This window comes from Oryctolagus cuniculus, chromosome 1 (assembly GCF_964237555.1).
Source record: "Oryctolagus cuniculus chromosome 1, mOryCun1.1, whole genome shotgun sequence".
Classification (NCBI taxonomy): domain Eukaryota; kingdom Metazoa; phylum Chordata; class Mammalia; order Lagomorpha; family Leporidae; genus Oryctolagus; species Oryctolagus cuniculus.
Window position 1 is genome coordinate 4,914,754 of NC_091432.1, and position 18,854 is coordinate 4,933,607.

At 64.2% G+C, this 18,854-nt stretch overlaps 1 protein-coding gene and 1 long non-coding RNA gene across 5 annotated transcripts; one reads left to right on the forward strand and one right to left on the reverse strand.

The window, feature by feature from the left end:
- Positions 1 to 877: 877 nt before the first annotated feature.
- Positions 878 to 8,023, forward strand: LOC127484757 (uncharacterized). Its single transcript, XR_011386165.1, has 2 exons — positions 878 to 1,019; positions 3,452 to 8,023. It is a non-coding gene; the product is annotated as an uncharacterized lncRNA (long non-coding RNA).
- Positions 7,684 to 17,571, reverse strand: RHOD (ras homolog family member D). 4 transcript variants are annotated; one of them, XM_070067899.1, is made up of 5 exons: positions 17,350 to 17,571; positions 13,208 to 13,295; positions 11,916 to 12,025; positions 8,743 to 8,844; positions 7,684 to 8,147 (listed from the first exon to the last, which is right to left on the reverse strand). In XM_070067899.1, the coding sequence occupies exons 1-5, from the start codon at positions 17,479 to 17,481 to the stop codon at positions 8,067 to 8,069; spliced, it is 513 nt and encodes a 170-aa protein (XP_069924000.1). In that variant the 5' UTR covers positions 17,482 to 17,571; the 3' UTR covers positions 7,684 to 8,066. The 4 variants fall into 4 exon arrangements, with proteins under 4 accessions (XP_069924000.1, XP_069923991.1, XP_069923998.1 ...); XM_070067890.1 differs by having other exon boundaries at positions 7,684 to 8,234; positions 17,350 to 17,569; XM_070067897.1 differs by having other exon boundaries at positions 8,743 to 8,877; positions 17,350 to 17,568.
- Positions 17,572 to 18,854: the final 1,283 nt, after the last annotated feature.

Below are 18,854 nucleotides of genomic sequence, written 5' to 3' on the forward strand. Positions count from 1 at the left end.
AGAGACACAGAGATAGATCTTACTTCATTGGTTCACTCGCCAAATGGCCGTGACAGCCAGGCGGAGCCTGAAGTCAGAAGCTCCACCTGGGTCTCCCACGTGGGGGAAGTGAGCAGCCGGGGCTCCTGCCCTGGAGCCCATATGGAATACCTGTGTTGCAGGCGGCAGCTTAACCCACTGCACCACAACACAGCTCCCAAAGTATTCTTTTTTTTTTTTTTAAAAGACTTATTTATTTATTTGAAAGTCAGACACACATACACACATACAAAGAGAGAGAGAGAGAGATCTTCCATCTGCTGGTTCACTCCCCAAGTGGCCACAATGGATAGGGCTGGGTCAGACCGAGGCCAGGAGCCAGGAGCTTCTTCTGGGTCTCCCACGTGGGTGCAGGGGTCCAAGCAGTTGGACCATCTTCCACTGCTTTCCCAGGCCATTAACAGGGAAGTGGAGCAGCTGGGACTCAAACCGTTGCCCATATGGGATGCCAGCATTGCAGGCAGTGGCCCCACCCACTATGCCACAGTGCCAGCCCCACAAAATATTCTTGACCAGGCTTTTTCTTTTCTGGTTCTCTGGGGAGGAGTTTGGGGGAGAGTGTAAAGACTTGGAGAGCCTGAGGTGTCTGGTTCCTGAAGCCTGGGAGGTGTCACGTGCAGGGTGACCAGCTAGTGGGAGCCAGGAAAGACAGAGCTGGCCGCCCGGTGACCCTGCCAGGAGACCTCGTGGGGTCTTCCCAGGAAGGGTAGGGGGCTCTCTCTCCAGCAGGAAGGTCCTGCAGGCCGGCCAGCCTGCACCCCAACCCCTCCCCCACCCCAGTCCAGCACCCAGCCCCTCACCTGGCCACTCCCTGAAGTTTGTTGCAAATTCTCAGAGTCAGGAGGGAGCTGGGCCAGCGGCTGTCTGTCGGCACAGCAGTGACTCAGACAAGACAGCCTGGGGCCCCGGCGGCGCTCCTGGTGTGCAGGCCCCCGCGGCGGCTCTGGTCTCACTCCAGCCCACGCTGGAAAACAGCCTTGGTAAGTGGTAAGCTCAGGGATGGGATTCAGACCCACGGCTCTCTGACCCTGGGCCCACGACAGGCTCGGGCCAGCATGGTTCACATTCTGGTCCGGCCAGATTGGCTGGACGGAGGGAGTGGAGTGAGGCGCGCGTGTCTCCGTGGGTGGCGACTGGTGGGACTCGGGTGCCGGCCAGGCGCCGCCCCTGGGGCCCTGCTGCCCTCTGCTGGTTGAGGTCCAGCCGCACAGCCAGCACCCAGGAAAAGCCTGGAGCCCGGGCTGAGCGGCCAGCCGGGTTCCGTGTCCCGTCCCCAGCTCTGCTGCTAGTCTCTTCATCTGTAAAGTGAGGGGACTGAACGAGGCAGAAGGGACAGTGTCGCCCGCATCGCCAGGCCCAGCCCGAGCGTGGGCCGCTGGGCCTGGGGGCAGACGGGAGCAGCCCTGTTTCGGAGCCGTGGGGCCTGAGTGTCTTTCCTTTGGCGCTTGTCTGGATGGCCGGAGCCCGCTCCCAAGCTTGGGATGCTGGGGGGTGGAGGGACGCTGGACACTGCCCTCCCTGAGCTCAGCCAGGGAGGGAGGGTGGAGACATGCAAGACAGGGACCACGTCCTGCTCGCCTTTGCCACCTGGTCCCCGCCGGGCTAGGAGTTTGGTGGCTGTCAGAGCCTGGCTGCCTGTGGGAACCAGCACATCTTCTAACCAAACACGCTGAGTGTCTGCGCCACCCAGGCACAGCGCTGTCCGGCGCCTGGGGTCTGCCTGGCGGATGTGAGACCCCGGCTTGCCTCAGAGGGTCCAGTCGTGTCCTGCAGGCCCTGTGCCTCTCCCTACCGAGGCTTCCTGTCTCCGTCCTAAGGAGGTCTCAGCTCCCTCCCGCCCTCCTCCCAGTCCTGCCAGGCCCAAGGGGGAAGAGGGACCAGGGCTGCTCCTCCTTCCGGGGTTAACCCTTGCGGCCAGGAGCTGCCAGTGAGTGACCCAGCACTGCTGGCAGAGGCATCTGACCCTCCACGCCAGGGCGCCGATCCTGCCCTTCCCCCCATCGCACACACGCGAAGCTGACAGAGAACTCCCGTGACTGTGACTGTCCGAGCTCACGTGGCTGGCGGATGGCAGAGCCGGAGCTGAACCCGCGGGAATCCCCTGCTTTCCGCGGTCTGACCCGCGGCTCAGAAGCATCCAGCCTGGAGATGCAGCCTGGGACTCAGGGTGGGCGCTCAGCCGCCCACTCCGGATCTCCGTGGGTTCCCTGGGGACCGTGAAGGCGCATGCTCCAAAGGGAGGACCCCCCCTCCCCCCGGGAGGCAGAGAGAGCCCGGAGCGGGAGGGGGGAGACGTGCCAGCCAGCACCTTCTCCCTGCACCACACACAGGAGGCCCGGGAGAGGGGGAGGGAAGCTTGGTGACTCAGTGTGTGCCCCACCCTCCCGCCCTGGGGACGCCTGGGAGGGGCCTGTCCTGGAGATGACTTGGGGTCCCCACCCTGCCCCCGCCTTCCTGGCAGCCAAGCCAAGGCCGGGTGGGGGCGGTGTGGGGGAACGGGCACCGTGGTTTGTGGCTCTTGGCCCCAGCTGGCCTCTGACTGTGTCTTCCCAGCTCCCACTCGTCTGGCCCAGCTCGCCCTGCCAGACTGGATTGTAAGGAACTGAAAGGGGGGCTGTCGGGAGGGGAGGGGGAGGGGGGGAGGGAGAGGAGGGGGAGGAGGAGGAGGAAGGGGAGGGGGAGGAGAAAGTAACCCTGCTGTCTCTGGTGCTGCCTCCTTGGACACCCGGGGTGGCTGGCCAGGTGGGAGCAGGACAGGAGAGAGGCCGGAGGCAGAGACGGCCCGACTTGTGCCCTCGCCTCTTGGGGAAGGTGCTTGTCGTCTGCTTCACGGGGGACAGGCTGAGCCCTCCCTTCACTTCCAGGGTCCCCGCCTGTGCCACTGTCCTCCTGCTGGGCCCAAGCCTCAACGTGTGGCTTCTTGGGTCCGGGTGCCTGCAGCGCCTGCTCCTGCCCCCACCTCCCAGGCCCCCTGCCCGTTCCCACTTCCGGGGCTCCAGCCTGGTTTTCAGCACACACAGCCTGGTGGAGGGGAGCCCAGTACCTCGGTGCAGGCGACAGGTGCTTCAGTGAGTGTGTGCAGGGCGTGTGGGAGGCAGCAGGCTCGCTGGGGAAGGCTTGGACCTCGAACGGCCTGGGGGTGCAGGGCAGCTTAGAGTGGGAGGAAGGGCAGGCGGAGTGGGGAACAGCAAACAGGAGGTCAGTGGCTCCTGGCTGTGGCCCCTGCCTGTGGCCAGAGGGAGGTGGGCGGGGCCAGGTCCAGCTGATGCCTTTGCACCAGAGTGATGTGGAGGATGGCGAGGCAGGGCCAGGAGGTGGGGAGGTGCCTGCGGGGCGGGAGGGGAGAGGGGGTGCCTGATGCACAGCTTTTGTCCCTCCCTCCCTCCTCACGTGCTTATTTCACACTTACCAGATGTGCGCACTGAGCCCAGGGGATTCCCACAAACCCACCTAGGGGCAGGGGGACCCGCAGGCCTCTGGTGCCATGAGCTCCTGGAACAGCTCTCAGCAAAGCCCAGGGCAGGACTCTGACACTCCGGCAGGGAGCCCCGCACACCAGGCAGGTACTCACGCCCCTCCCCTCCCCACACCTCTGCACTGCCCCGTCCCCCGTCCCTCGCCCCTGACCTTGGCCTCCCAGCGTGCGGCCACAGCTCCAGCCCCTGGCCCATCGCTCCCACTCTGGTCCCTGTCGTCTGCTCTGGGATGGGTCTTACAAGGAAGCGCCTGGCACTGGGCCAGGGAGGAGTGGGGAGCTGCCCGTTCCATACTCAGCCCTCTGCTGGGCTCCTGGGGCCCGGCCGAGCCCGTGTCACGTTCATGAGTGGCTGGCTGGCCGTGTCTGCGGCAGCCTCCTGCTCTCCTCTGACTGGGACTCCCGGAACTGGAAATGCTGGGGAGAGTGGCGAGCAGTGGGAGGGGAGAGACACAGCCCGGGCTGCGCAGGGTGGGGGCGGAGGGGAGAGACACAGCCCGGGCGGCGCAGGGTGGGGGCGGAGGGGAGAGACACAGCCCGGGCGGCGCAGGGTGGGGGCGGAGCAGGGCGGGAGCTGCCGGTCCCGGTTTGGTCGGGGGCCTTGCTGCTGTCTCCCTGGCTGTGAAGAGGTTGCTGGGACTTTAGATGGGCTTCTGTGCAGGACATGAGAACAGACATGGCGCGGGCCCGGGCAGGTGTTGAGTGACTGTGACCTCAGGGAAGCCCACCCCAGGACCCACGACCCCAAGCACTTGGGATCCCACAGGGGCTTGGGGGGAGGAGCCATTTCCTAGGAGACCTCGAGGATGCCCCTACTGAGACATGACCCGAGTCCCCTCCTCGTTGACCACGCCTCTGGCCAAGCCACCAGGTGAGTGGGCCACACAGACCCCCACCTGCCACAGCTCTGTGGGCTGCATAAAGCATTTTCTCACGCTCCGGGCTCAACTCCAGCGGTTTTCAGCTGTGCGACCAAAGGTCTTGGTGAGCCCCGTGTGACCAAAATCAAATATATAAATAAATATGTTTATGTACCAATTCTAATAAAATATATTTATCATATGTATTCTAATTTAAACTGGAAGTTTAGGTGCCAGCGCTGTGGCACAGCAGGTTAAAGCCCTGGCCTGAAGCGCCAGCATCCCATACGGGCGCCGGTTCTAGTCCTGGCTGCTCCTCTTCCAATCCAGCTCTCTGCTGTGGCCTGGGAAAGCAGCAGAAGATGGCCCAAGTCCTTGGGCCCCTGCACCCGTGTCGGAGACCTGGAAGAAGCTCCTGGCTCCTGGCTTCGGATCAGCCCAGCTCCGGCCATTGGGGCCATCTGGGGAGTGAACCAGCAGATGGAAGACCTCTCTCTCTGTCTCTACTTTCTCTACCTCTCTCTGTAACTCTGCCTTTCAAATAAATAAAATAAATCCTTAAAAAATATACTGGAAGTTTAAAAACTGGAGAGAGGCAGAGAGAGAGAGAGAAAGAGCTTTGAGCCTCTGGTTCACTCTCCAAATGCCCTCAAGAGCCAGGATCGGGTCAGGCCAAAGCCAGGAGCCAGGAGCCAGGAGCCAGGAGCTGAATCCAGGTCTCCCACGTGGGTGGCAGGGACTCAGCTGCTTGGGCCCTCACCACTGCCTCGCACGTGCATTAGCGGGAAGCAGAGGTGGGACCCCATTCCAGGTCCCCTGGAACACCCCAAGGAGGGTGTGACAACGCCACCCACTGTGGCACAGTGCCCACCTCCAACGCTGCTGAGCCCCGGACCAGAGAAAACCTGGGACAGCAGGTGACTTCCTGAACCCGCCCTGGACGCGTCTTCGGGCTGATGCATGGACACACGACGAGAAGCAGCCCCTGGGGAGGCACCGCTTCAGCCAGGCGGGGGCTCAGGGCCTGAGTCCGGCTGGGCAGTGAAGGCCGTGGACTGCGGGAGCCACTCGGGGCGCTCGGCTAAGCTTTCCAGGAAAGGGGAAACGCTTCTTCAGGCACTTCTAGCCCTCCAGCTCTGCCTTGAAGCACATCTCACGTCCAGAACATTCTTCCCCTTTCTCTCCAAGCCCCCGGGGCTAAGCCTCGCTCAGACAGCTCCCCAGGTCCCCCAGAACACGGTCCCCGGAGCCGTCTGAGAGGTATCTGGCTTTGATGCTTCTTACGGATCCGTCTGCTCGCCTGAGCCCTCGGCCGCCCCTTCACGTCTCTGTTCTCAGCCCGAGTGGAGGACGTGGCTGCCCTGGTGGCCTTGCAGGGTTCCGTCTCCAGCGCCCGTCCTGCCGTTCTCCGTAGCTGTGTCTTTGTGAGCACTCACTCCCCTCTTCAGGCCCTAATATGCCCCAGTGACAGATGGGGACAGTCATGCCCACCCCCTAGGGTTGCTGTGAGGCCCCTGGTGGTGGTGGGGAACGCTTGCCGGGTACCTCGCTCGGGGCTGGGCACAGGATGGAAGGAAGTGCGTGGAGAGGAGCTGCCCGGCTGCACTGTCCCACAGTGCGGCGAGGAGGTGCTGGCTCAGGCTGCCCTGAGAGGCGCAGGGACCCAGTCTCCCGCTCTGTGACGGGCCTGACACTGTGACAAGAGCCAGGCTGTGCCTCAGAGCCAGACAGGGCAGCCGAGTCTGGGACACCCTGGGATGAACATCGAGAAGAAGTGATGTCAGGTGGGTGGTTCATCACGGAGCCATGAGAGGGTCCCCGGGGTGCCACGTGAGGGTTTGCAAGACGTGGGCGCCGAGAGCACACAGCCGGGGAGCTGCGGGAATCAACAAGGAGTGGGTGTGGGGATGGGCGTGAGGCTGGCAGCGCCTCAGGCAGGAGCAGCTCCCCACCGCGCTGGGGATTCTGGGTATGAGGCAGTTGGAGACATACGCTGATAAGGTGGCCAGTTCTATGGCGAGGCTAGGGGACCCATTATTTGGTCAAAAATCAGTCTAGTTGCTGTGAAAGTGTGTGTGTGTGTTTAAAGATTTTATTTGTCTGGAAGAGAGAGAGATGAAGAGAGAGAGAGGGGGTCTTCCACCTGCTGGCTCACTCCCCAAATGGCCCCGACAGTCAGGGTTCAGGAAGCCAGGAGGCTGGAACTCCACGTGGACGGTGGAGGCCCAGGCATTTGGGCCGCCTTCTGCCGCTTTCCCAGGGAGCTGGATTGGAACTGAAGTGGCAGAGACTTGAGCCGGCGCTCCGATCCGAGAAGCCAGTATTGCAAGTGGAGGCTTAACCAGCCGCACCACCACACCGGTCTCAGGTGTGTTTGTTTTTGATGAGATTAACACTGAAGTCACAAGACCGTGAGTGCAGAGGTGACCCCGCCACCCATCCTGTGGGCGGGCCTTGTGCGATCAGGGGAGACTTTTGGAGTGGAGAGGGAGCTTCCTGGAAAAGCAGGTCTGCCCAGGTCAGCAGCCTCGAAACCCTGCCGGAGCTCCCGGCCCACCGCCCTGTAGAGCCCAGGCCCAAGATGTCAACAGCAACGCACCTGGTTTTCCAGGTGCCCTGCAGGCATCAGACCCATCAGTCCTGCCATGCTCCACAGATGTGTGAGTCAATTCCTGAACACAGACCTCTGCCTCCATCTTATCGGGTTTCCCTGGAGAAGACTGACTAATGCAATACATACACAAACAGCGAGAGCCTTGGTGAACACCTACTGTGCGCCAGGCACCTGCTACGCTCTGCATGTGTTGGTCTGTGATCGGTCCCATTTCACAGGCAAAGAGGCTGAGGGGCTGGTGCCGCGGCTCACTTGGCTAATCCTCTGCCTGAGGCACCGGCACCCCGGGTTCTAGTCCCGGTCAGGGTGCCGGATTCTGTCCTGGTTGCTCCTCTTTCAGTCCAGCTCTCTGCTGTGGCCCGGGAGGGCAGTGGAGGATGGCCCAAGTGCTTGGGCCCTGCACCTGCATGGAGACCAGGAGGAAGCACCTGGCTCCGGGCTTTGGATCGGCGCAGCCCGCCAGCTGTAGTGGCCATTTGGGGGGTGAACCAACGGAAAATGAAGACCTTTCTCTCTGTCTCTCTTTCTCACTGTCTAACTCTGCCTGTAAAAAAAAAGGGGGGGGAGGCTGAGGCCTAGGACTTGCCCCAGGTCCTGGCCCTGACAGCTGGATTTGGATCCAATCCCTCCCACCCCAGTGCCTACCTGGAACACAGGTGTAAAGCTTCTTTGAAACAAGACGCGGGACACAGGTGCCGAGTGATGTCATTTTAGTTAGTACACTCACCACTGGGGCAGGCAGGGCCAAGGGGTGGGGGTGGGGGGTGCCGAGGCGGGGATGGGTTCGGAGGGTTGGCCCTAAGAACGCCGGGGATGGCAGGTGCAGCTCCGGGAACGGCCACGAGGTGGCGCCGGGCTGCAAGGCCCCACCAGAGTGTCAAGTCCAAGACCAGGCGCTGGGCCGGCCGGGAAGCCCCTTCCTCAGTTCAAGGTTCCCAGGCCCGGGCCTGGCCTCGGGGGTGCCCCTCTGTGGGGGTGCATTTCGGTGAGCCAGCCTGGATCCGGTCCGGCCAACTTGGCAGGAGGTCAGCGCCCTGCTCCTGCCGGGGCGGTCGGGGCAGGGGGCACCCCCGGCCGCTCAGGTGACCACGCAGAAGCTCTGGGTAACCCTCCGCCACAGGTTGCGGCTGCGGCTGCTGAGCGCCACCTCGGCTGCCTCCTGGAAGACAGCGTCGACGTTGTCATGGAGACGCGCGGAGCACTCCAGGTAGGCGACGGCGCCCACGGACCGCGCCATCTCCTGGCCCTGCGGAGAGGCGGAGGGGGCGGCCGTGAGGGGGGCGCCGGCTGGGCCTCCCGCCCACCTCCCTCTAGCCCTCTTAGCCCCCCGGGGCGTCTCCAGGACAGCAGCGGCTGGTTGGTGGGGGGGGGCTCCTGGGGTTCGCAGGACGCCCGCAGCTGCTATACCCTAGGCTGACCAGGCGCTGTCGGCGAGCGCCCCTCGGGGCACCTAACCAACATCCTAGTAACCCAGGCATGCCGCAGACAGCAGCCTGCAGACCGGCCCCTGAGCCTCGGGGCCCCTTCTGTGAAGTGGGTGGGCAGCATCGGCTCCGGGACGGACACTCCTGCGTCTCCCTTCTCCAGGGTGACTCCTTGCAGCATTCCACCAGCCATTGTCCACCTGCTGCCAGCTCCTGCTGCCTGACAGCACCCCCCACCCCGTGTCCCCCCAGGGGGCTCCCCGCAGGCCCGCGCTCTGAGAGGTCTGGCGGCGGGCGCACCCCCAGCCCTCCCCGCCCTGCGCGTCCTACCCTGTGGTAGGTCACAGGCTCAGCTCGCTTTTTCCGCAGCTTGTTCACCAGCGACCTGTCCTTGCGCAGGTCCGTCTTGCAGCCCACGACGATGATGGGCACCTGCTTGCAGAAGTGAGTCACCTCCGGGTACCACTGCGGGGCGGCAGGATGTGGGGCGGGCGTGAGCCATGGCGAGCACGCTCCCTCTCGGCTGCGGCCAGCGTTTAGGACGGAACCACTTGGTGCCTGCTCTAACCCCTCTCGATCCTTGCAGCAAGTTGCGCAGCCAAGCCCATTGTGCAGATGTGCTAACTGAGGCACGTAGTGGCTATGCAACCTTGCCCAACTGGAAGTGGCAGGACTGGAGCCCAGGGTGGGGCCCTGAGCCCTGTGTTGAGCCCCCTCCGTACCCTGCCACAGCTCGCAAGCTGCCCCTCAAACTGGGCCATTGTATAAGGAAATAATGTGATCCTTTAAAAATAAAGAGCTGCGTGGGCGGCTGGCCTCGTAGTTAAGATGCCCCCGTCCCGTATCGGATGCCCGGGTTTGATGGCTGGCCCCGGCCCCGGCCCCGGCTCCTGGCTAACGCAGGCCCTGGCAGGTAGCAGTGATGGTGCAGTAGTCGGGCCCCTGCCACCCACACGGGAGCCCCAGGTGGAGTTCTGGTCTCCTGGCTTGGAGCTGGCCCAGCCCGGGCTGTTGTGGGCACTTGGGGAGTGAACCTGCGGTGGCAGCGCCGTCCGTCTGCCTCGCAAATAAACAGAACTGGCTCGCAGAACGCTGTGTCCACCGCCTGGCTGTGGGGGCAGAGCTCCTTTCGGGCACTGGGAGGTCGCCGGGCTGGGTGATGTCAGCCTGGACTCAACTGCGGCGCCCGGGCTGCACCGCAGGAGGCCCTCCGGCTCCAGGAGCACATGGCTGGCTGCCGACCGTGCCCATCTAAGAAACGCTGGTACCAAACCGTCTGGCTCCTGGCGCTCCATGCGGTCCTAGGCAGACGCCTCATGCCCCTGCACCCCACCTGCCTTTGGGAAGGGTCTCCTCTGTGCCCCCCCCCAAATCCAGCAGGGAATTCTCCCTCCTGGCCCTCCCTGAGCCCCCACAGCCCTGACCCCAGGGGTTGGTCCAGGCTGCGCCAACTCAGGACCCTGCTCTTCTCAGCCCTCTTCCTCCTCTCGCCAAGGCTGTGTCTGCTCTCACTCCCGGGGTGGCCTCCCCAGGCCATGCTTGCGCCCCGCCGGCAGCCCTACGTGCGATTCTTCGGCTTGGCCTGCCCTCTCCAGGAACTGCATCTCATACGACCGACTACAGCGAGACACCTCTACCAGGAAGTCCACCAGGCTCACCGCCAGCTCTCCCCTCATCCACCTCCCAGTTAACTCTGGTCACACCCTCGCCCTCCCACCCTCATCCAGTCCCTCAGCAAATCCTGACAGCTCTGCCTTCCGGTTCCTGGCACGGCCCTGGTTCCTGGCACCACCGACTCTCACCGCCAGCGTTTGCTCCATCAGGAGTTCTCGGGGCTTATCCTTGGCACGGTGGTTAAGGTGCTGCTTGGGACGCCCACATCTCAAATCAGTAGTGCCCTGGGAGGCAGCAGCTGACAGTTCAAGGACCTCAGACCTGCCAGCCACGTGGGAGACCTGGATGGAGTTTCGGGTTCCTGGCTCTAGCCTGGCCCAGGCCTGGCTGTTGCGGGAATATGGTGATAAATAGCTGACAGAAGCTCTCTCTGACTATTGCTCTGCCTTCCAAGCAGATGAAAATAAACAAATAAACATAAAAAAAAGATCTGGGGCCGGTGCTGTGATACAGCACGTAAATACTGCCTGCAGGGCCAGCATCCCATATTGGGGCACTGGTTTGAGTCCTGGCTGCTCCACTTCTGATCCAGCTCCCTGCTAGTGCACCTGGGAAAGCAGTGGAAGATGGTCCAAGTCCTTGGGCCCCTGCACCCACGTGGGAGACCTGGATGAAGCTCTTGGCTTTGGATTGGCCCAGCTCTGATCGATGTGGCCATTTGGGGAGTGAACTAACGGATAAAAGACCCCCGCCCCCGCCTCTCTATAACTCTGCCTTTCAAATCAATCAATCAATCATTAAAAAACATTACTTTCTAAAAAAAACAAAAGACCCAGTTCTGAATGAGAGGCTGGCGTTGGGCTCAGCAGTGAAGACGCCACTTGGGATGCCAGCGACCCCCATCGCGGTGCTGGGCGGGTCTGAGCTCCTGACACCCGCTTCCTGCTAACGCAGACCCTGGAAGGCAGCAGGCGATGCCTCAAGTGCGTAGGTCCCTGCCATCCGCGTGGGAGACCTGGATGGAGTTCCTGGCTCCTGGCTTCCGCCTGACTCAGCCCCAGGCAACCGGGGGCATTTGGCCCAGTAGATGGGGGCTCTCTATCTGCCCCTCTCGCTCTTTCTGCATCTCAAATAAACAAACAGGGATATACGCTGCAACACAGCTCTGAATGAGTGTGTGGGGCAGCCAGTCTGGGTTCAAGACCCAGTGTCGCTGCCCTCACCGATGTGCGTCTTTGGACGAGGGGCTCAATCCAGAGAGCGTGCGGACACGTGCCCATCGGGTGCTTAGGTGACTGACGTGAGCAAGAGGAGGCAGCATTCCAACAGTGTGCAGAATGCACCTTGTGAAGAAAACCACGTGGATTTCTATCGTCCTGCCCCCAGGCCAGGCTGTCCTAATTCCGTCTTCCCCGTGGGCTTTCTGCAGGACGCCTGGAGGTGGAAGTGGGCCCTGGCGGCCGCGGGGCATGGGCTGTGCCATGAGTGGAGGGAACTGGGACAGCTCAGAGTTGGCATCCTTGACGCCTGTCCCAGCCTTAGGACCCCAACATGACCGGGGGCACCCTGGGAGGCTGTGAGAGTCGGCACTGATCCCGGCAGGGGGCCGAGAGCAGCTGGGAGCCGACTTCCTGGTGTGTGGGAGCCAGGGGTGGGGGGCAGGGAGGCACAGGCTGGGGGGGGTGCTGCAGCCTTGGGCTCACCTGCTATCCCAGGGAGAGTCCCAGTGGAAGTGGAGTCTTCAGGGGCCGGGGGAGGGGCAGGCAGGGAGCACCCAGTGCCTTTGTGACCCCAGGCAAGGTGCTGCCAGCCCCCGGGCCTCAGTTTCCCCCGACAGTTGGCTCAGGGCTGGCTGTGGGGGTCACACTGCCTGATCCCACAGTACCTACCCGGTTAAAGACGTTGTCAAAGCTGCTGGGGCTGGTGACGTCAAAGCAGAGGAGCAGCACGCTGGCGTCGGGGTAGAACAGGGGCCGCAGGCGGTCATAGTCGTCTTGCCCTGGGCAGAGACGGGGGGCCTTACTGCCTGCAGATGTCCCCAGTATCAGATGGGGTCTCCAGAGGCAGGACACAAATCCTGCCTTAGGGGCTGGCCCCTCAGCACCACGCTGGCTGGGCTGGGAAGACGGCTTGCCAAGGACCCTGGTCTGGAAGGCATAGCAGGCAAGGCAGCAGCCAGGCCTGGAGGAACTGAGGCCCATTGCCCCGGGGCCTGCTGGGACCCCCTGAGATGAGCTTGCCCTTGTGTGGGCAAGGTCAGGAGGCCAGAGGTCAGACAGACCTTAGCGACGCTGAGGCTGGGGTCGGGTGCTTGGGAGGCCAGGGTAACTTGGCTTTTGACAGCAAAGAGTTCTGCCCCCCCCCCGCCCCCAAATCCTGGACACAGTGGGCTGCCCTGGGAGCGGGGAGGCAGGTGGGCTCAGGGCCAGGGACCCCTGGTTCTGGCCAACACCTGTCCCTGGCCAGCCCCCCAGCTCAGACGTAGGGGGTAGGGCTCCAACCTGAGTATGTGGGGCTCCACAGGGCCCTTCCAGCCCACCTGTCCCCACACCCCACTCCAACCCACCCGTCCCCACGCCCCGCTCCAGCCCATGCTTCAGCCCACCCACCCCCGCTCCAGCCCACCTGTCCCTGCGCACCACTCCAGCCCACCTGTCCCCGCGCCCCACACCAGCCCACCTGTCCCCGCGCCCCGCTCCAACCCACCCGTCCCCGCACCCCGCTCCAGCCCACCTGTCCCTGTGTGCCCCACTCCAGCCCACCCGTCCCTGTGCGCCCCACTCCAGCCCACGCTCCAGCCCACCTGTCCCTGAGCCCCGCTCCAGCCCACCCGTCCCCGCTCCAGCCCACCCGTCCCCACGCCCCGCTCCAACCCATCCGCCCCAGTGCCCTGCTCCAGCCCACTCGTCCCCGTGCCCCGCTCCAGCCCACCCCTCCCTGCGCGCCCCGCTCTAGCCCACACTTCAGTCCACCCACCCCGCGCCCCCCTCCAGCCCACCCGTCCCCGCCCCCACTCCAGCCACCTGTCCCCACCCCCACTCCAGCCCACCCACCCGTCTCCGCTCCAGCCCACCCATCCCTGCGCCTGGCTCCAGCCCCCGCTCCAGCCCACCCGTCCCTGTGCGCCCCACTCCAGCCCACCAGCCCTCGCTCCAGCCCACCGTCCCTGCCCCGCACCCACCTGCGGTGTCCCAGATCTGGAGGTGCACAGGTTTGCCTTTCACCTGCAGGTTCACGGTGTACCGCTCAAACACAGTGGGGCTGTAGCTCTGGGGAGGAAGGGGGGTGGCTTCAGGAAGCCGGCAGCCCAGCCCAGCCCAGCCCAGAGGGGCCTGGCACAGAACCAAGCCCCCAGAGCTGCCAGCTCCTGTCCCTGGCCCCTGGATTCCCAGTTCTGAGTCCTTGTGCACGCTGTCCCCGCTCCCGGAATCACGTTAGTCTACGTGGCTTGTTCCCTCCTTCAGTCACTTGCGCAGGCCCAATGCAGATATGGGAGAGCAAGGGTTAAACGAGCCTCAGGCCCTGCCCCAGGTGCTCATGGCTCTCTGTGCACCCCTCCACCTCCGCCTCTGATCCCGTCCCACGCCACCTCCCCTGGGTGCCTGGCTTGATCTGCCACACTGCCTCTCGTTTCGGCTTCTTACTGGCCCTGTGTGGCCTGGGGTGGGGTGCCCTGGGCAGGGCCGGAGACACTCAGCCCCGCGTGGCCTGAGCCCACTCCTCTGCATGGGCACTGGGTGAGCAGGCCCCCGGACAGCTTAGTTTAAAGATTTTTATTTATTTGTTGAAAGGCAGAGTTACAGAGACTGACAGTGAGAGAGAGAGAGAGAGAGTGAGAGAGAAAGAGAGAGAGGTCTTCTTTCCACTGGTTCACTCCCCAAATGGCTGCACCAGCTAGGGCTAAGCCAGGTGGAAGCCAGGAGCCAGGAGCTTCTTCCAGCCCTTCTCCCACGTGGGTGCAGGGGCCCAAGGACTTGGGCCATCTTCCACTGCTTTCCCAGGTGCACTAGCAGGGAGCTGGATCAGAAGTGGAGCAGCCGGGACTTGAACAGGTGCGCACATAGGATACGGTGGAAGAAGCATCGCAGGTGGTAGTTTAACCACTGCGCCATGGCCCTAACAGCTTTTGCACACAGACGGAAATCCAGGAATGGAGAGTGGATTTCCGCAAGACGGGGTCTGGGCAGTGGGCAAGGAGGCTTTCAAAGCTCTGTCCCCAGCCACGCCCTGCGCCTCGAGGGGCTAGAGGTTCTGCCTGCATCTCTGGTCCCCAGGCTCAGCCCGTGCCTGTGGCTGAGTGCTGGGACCACAGTCCTCTCCCCTCCCATGGCAGGCGGGGCCAGTGCCTACCTGTGACTCAGGAGGACTGCACGCCGGCCGGCTGGACCGCTGAGTCAGACTCCGCCTGGGAGGGGCAGCACCTTAGCGCCAGCCCAGTGCCAGCCCCCGGGGCCCCTGGGAAGCCGTGCGGCTGGGCTGCGAGGGAGGCGGATCCTGGGGTGGGCAGCTGGGGAAGATGGAAGTGGCCTTCCCCGGGCTCCAGCCTACCCTGTCCCTCTATCTAAGGGAGCTCCTCTTCCTCTACCACGGCCGCCTCCCCTCAGGCCTTTCGCCCACGTGGGACAGAGTGACCTGGTGGCTTGGAACGCTGGCTTTGGGACCAGATGTGCCTGGCTCAGGATGCAGCTCTGGTGTGGCCTTGGGCCTGGCCTCCCGGCTGAAGGGCAAGAGTGTCACCCCAGGATGTGACAGGAGATGGATGGTGGTGCCCACTACTTCCAAAAGCTGGCTGCAGGGGCAGCAATGGCCACGCCAGCCCTGCCCGGGCCTCCAGGTGGCGCCACCTTGCCCGGCTGCTCCCCAGCCCCTCGCTGGGGCCCGAGGGACCCCGCTGACCCAAGCTGCAGGGCGGTGGGCCCTGATGCCCCAGCACACGCCCGTGGTGACGGTACGTCACCACTGTTCCCCAAGTCTTCTGTGCGTGGCCCTGGGTCTGCACTCTTTCACCCTAGTCCTGCATCCCCCACTTGCCCGAGGGGCCCACAAAGGGGAAGCGACGGCCTGCGGTGACACAGGGACAGCTGGCCAGCGATGGAGCAGGTCTCTGTCTTCAGAGACCGGGCTTTCTCTTTGAGCTCCTGCTCCTCCTGAGGTCACCAATTCAGTTCCTGGTGCCAGGAAACGGGCTGGCTGGCCCCCTCTGTCTCGTGTCACCACCTGTCCCCTCCTGTGCACTGCCACCCTAGAGCCCCAGTGATAGCTTTTTTTGGTGTTTTTTTTTTTTTTTTTTTACCCCCAGGCAGGTCCACCCTTGGCCCATAGGACCAGTAAGTGCCTAATCTTATCTGTTGAGCTGTCCGTGGCCGAGACAGACAGACAGACCATCCCAGCCTGGGGGTGGCAGGTGAATCCAGGTCTGATGCCCCCGGGGGGTCCGAGCGCGGAGCAGGAACGGCTCAGCTGGCCCTGGCAGGCAGGCTGGGGGCTCCCTGTGTGGACCGCGGGCTGTGGGGATGGTCACTGCCCCAGATGCCGGCAGGACTGGGCAGGGACTGGTGCCCAGCCCTGGGGTCCCTCCCTGCCCCAGGGACCTTGATCCACCTTGATCCCTGGAACCACACTGAGCCCCCCCGCCCCCGACTCTCAGCCTGTCTCTGCTTTTGTTGGAGGCAGGAACCCTAGGGGAGGGGACACCAAGCCCCCAGCTGCTGGTGCCTTGGGCTTGAAGGCTGCCTGGGGGAGGTGGCTGAGGGCAGGGGCAGGAGGCTGGGCCAGCAGGTAGAGTGCTGGGGGCTGCAGCGTGCCCTGTCTCGGGGAGACCCAGGCTTCCAAGCAGCACCCGCACCCCCACCCCGCAAGACGCTCACTCTGGCCTCAGTTCACCCATCTGTAGACGACTTTCCAGCTTTTGGGCCTTTTTTTTTTTTTTTTGACAGGCAGAGTGGACAGTGAGAGAGAGAGACAGAGAGAAAGGTCTTCCTTTACCATTGGGTCACCCTCCAATGGCCGCCGCGGCTGGCGCACTGCGGCCAGAGCACCGCGCTGATCCGAAGCCAGGAGCCAGGTGCTTCTCCTGGTCTCCCATGGGGTGCAGGGCCCAAGCACTTGGGCCATCCTCCACTGCCCTCCCGGGCCACAGCAGAGAGCTGGCCTGGAAGAGGGGCAACCGGGACAGAATCCGGTGCCCCGACCGGGACCAGAACCCGGTGTGCTGGCGCCTCAGGCAGAGGATTAGCCTAGTGAGCCACAGCACTGACCACCTGTGGTTCTTTAAAAGCAGTGGTCTGGGGCAGGCGCTGGCCTGGTGGTGAAGAGAGGAGACACCCACGTCCCACATGGGAACCCCTGCTTCGGTAACCGGCTCTGGTCCTGGCCCCAGCTTCCTGCTCGTGTGCACGCCGGGGGGGGGGCAGTGGTGATGGCTCAGGTCATTGGGTTCGTGCCCGTGGGAGACCTGGACTGCGCGGGTCAGCTGCCCTCCCCGGGCCCCCTGGGGGGTTCTCCTCTCCCCGTGGCAGCATCTGGGGGCCCAGAAACACCACCCCTCCTCCAACGTCAAAAAATGTGTCAGTGGCAAAGGAGGGGATGCCAGCTCCACAAACCACAAAGCCAGAGCGGCTCCATCCTGAGAGCAAGGCCTCCCTGCCGCCTCCGTCAGACTCCCCAGCGCCTGCACAACCCGGGGCGTGGAGGATGCTGGGATAGGAAAGGGAGGGAGGGCTTGAAAGGAAACCCACGGCCTCCCAGGACTCCCCCTCCTCATGGGGCCCAAAGAGGGACAGCGGGCGGGCGGGCACAGCCCCTGGGCAGTCAGAGCTCACGGCAGGGAGGACCCGGTGGGAACCACCCAGAGGCGCCCATCAGCCTTACCTGAACCCCACTGCACCACCACCCCGTGAGGCGATCGTGGGGAAACTGAGGCTCCCTACAAGGCATGGGTTATTTGAGGGGAGCCAGGCGCCAGCCCGGCTTCTGGGTCTGGCCCCAGGAAGCCAGAGCAGAGGGGATGTGGCGACTTCCAGCAAGTGCTCGGAGCTGACTGACCGTGACCCTGCGAGGTGGGCACTACCGCTCCTCCTCTGGCACCAAGGGGTGGGGACCTGCCCAAGGGCACACAGCTCCAAGTGGCAAAGCCAGATCTCGGGCCGCAAGTCCCTCTTCGCCCTGCGACCTGGCCAAGTGCGCAGGGCGCTGCCTCTGCGGGTCCCTGGGCCTCCCGGGCGGCCAGGCTGGGGCCCTCCCTCCCACTGACGCGTGACACAGGGAGGGCTCAGCCAGAGCTGCCCCGCGGGGATGCGCGAGGCCCCGCGCGCCCGCACTCACCTCGGGGAAGGCCCCAGCGGCGAAGACCAGCAGCAGCGACGTCTTCCCGCAGCCGCCGTCGCCCACCAGGACCACCTTGACCGACCGCGCGCCGGGCGGCGCCTCCTCGCCCGCGGCCTCGGCCGCCTTCATCCCGGCCGGGCGGGAGCGGCGGCGGCGGGCGGCGGGAGGGCTGCGGCGCGGGGCCGGGCGCGGGGCAGGCCCGGCGGGGCAGGAATGTGGAAGGGGCGGGGCGGCGGGAGGAAGTGGGAGTGGGGCCCGGGCGGGCGGCCGGCCTCCGAGCCCAGGTGAGAGGCCCCGGCCGGGATCGGGGGCGGCCCGGGCCGGCCAGGCGGGGCCGGCGGAGACACTTTCTCTCCCAATAAAGAGACACTTATTGAGCGCCTGCTGTGTGCGGGCGGGCGGTGGAGCCGCGGGAGGCCAGAGAGCGGGCCTCTGCTCTGGAGGGCACCCTGGTCCGAATAGAGTCGGTGTCCAGCGGGGAGGGCTGTGAACGGGCAAGGAGAAGGCGTGCAGCCGGCTTCCCCCGACCCTGGGGGCGGGGAGGAAAGGGGTGAGGGCGCCCATGGTTGCTGGCCAGTTTTGGGAGTGGGTTTCCACCCGTGGGTCGCTGGCTCTGAACAGGAGCCCGAGACCTTTGTTGGTTGAATGAATGAATGAGTGAGTGAGTGAGTGAGCCTCCCCGGGGCTCTAGAGCTTGGACAGCCACAGGCTTCCGTCCAGGTGTTTCCGGCCAGGTGGGAGGTGGGTGACCCCTGCATGTCCTGTGGGCCCTCCCCCAGCCCTGCCGGCTGCAGGTGGGTGACTGCCCGTCGCACCCTGCTGGGGCGTGACCCAGGGAAAGCAGGGGGACCGTCCATCTGTAAAGTGCTCAGAGCTCTTGGTAATAGCCGGCGCATGGCTGGTGTCGTGTGTGAGTGGCTCTGAGCATTTAACCAAGACAGCTGGCCTCCTAGTGCCCAGGTGTTCAAGGCCAAGTGCCCCTCCCTGCGGGAGAAGCCCACAGCTTAGGATGGGGCACAGGCAGCTCTCAGTGTGGTAAGAGGATAAGGGGGCGGAGATGGGCAGGGTGGCGTTGGCATAGGGAAAACGGCTCCTTGCTCGGCTTGGGGGATCCGCGAACCCCTTCTGAGAAGAGGGCCAGCCTTGGGGGACTGGTGAGACACAGTCAGATGGGGCAGGGGAGCGACACATGCAGAGGCGGGGCCAGAGGGAGGCCACGCCCATAGCCCCGCCCCGTGCCCAGATGGTGCAGCACTTGGGATGCCAGGAGCAACCCCAACAGTGTCCCCAGCCCTCCCCACCCCTCTCAAAGGCCAGAGTTTATCGTTTTGGAAAACGGGCACAAGGGTCTCCCCGGGTCTCGGACTGAGTGTTTCCACTGGTGGTTAGAGACAAAGGGGGATGTGGCATTCTGCCCCATGGAGCTCGAAGCTGGGCAGGTGGAGGCCCTGTGAGCCACCTTTGAACCTCACTGAGGTCCAGCGTGGTAGCCCGGCCAGAGG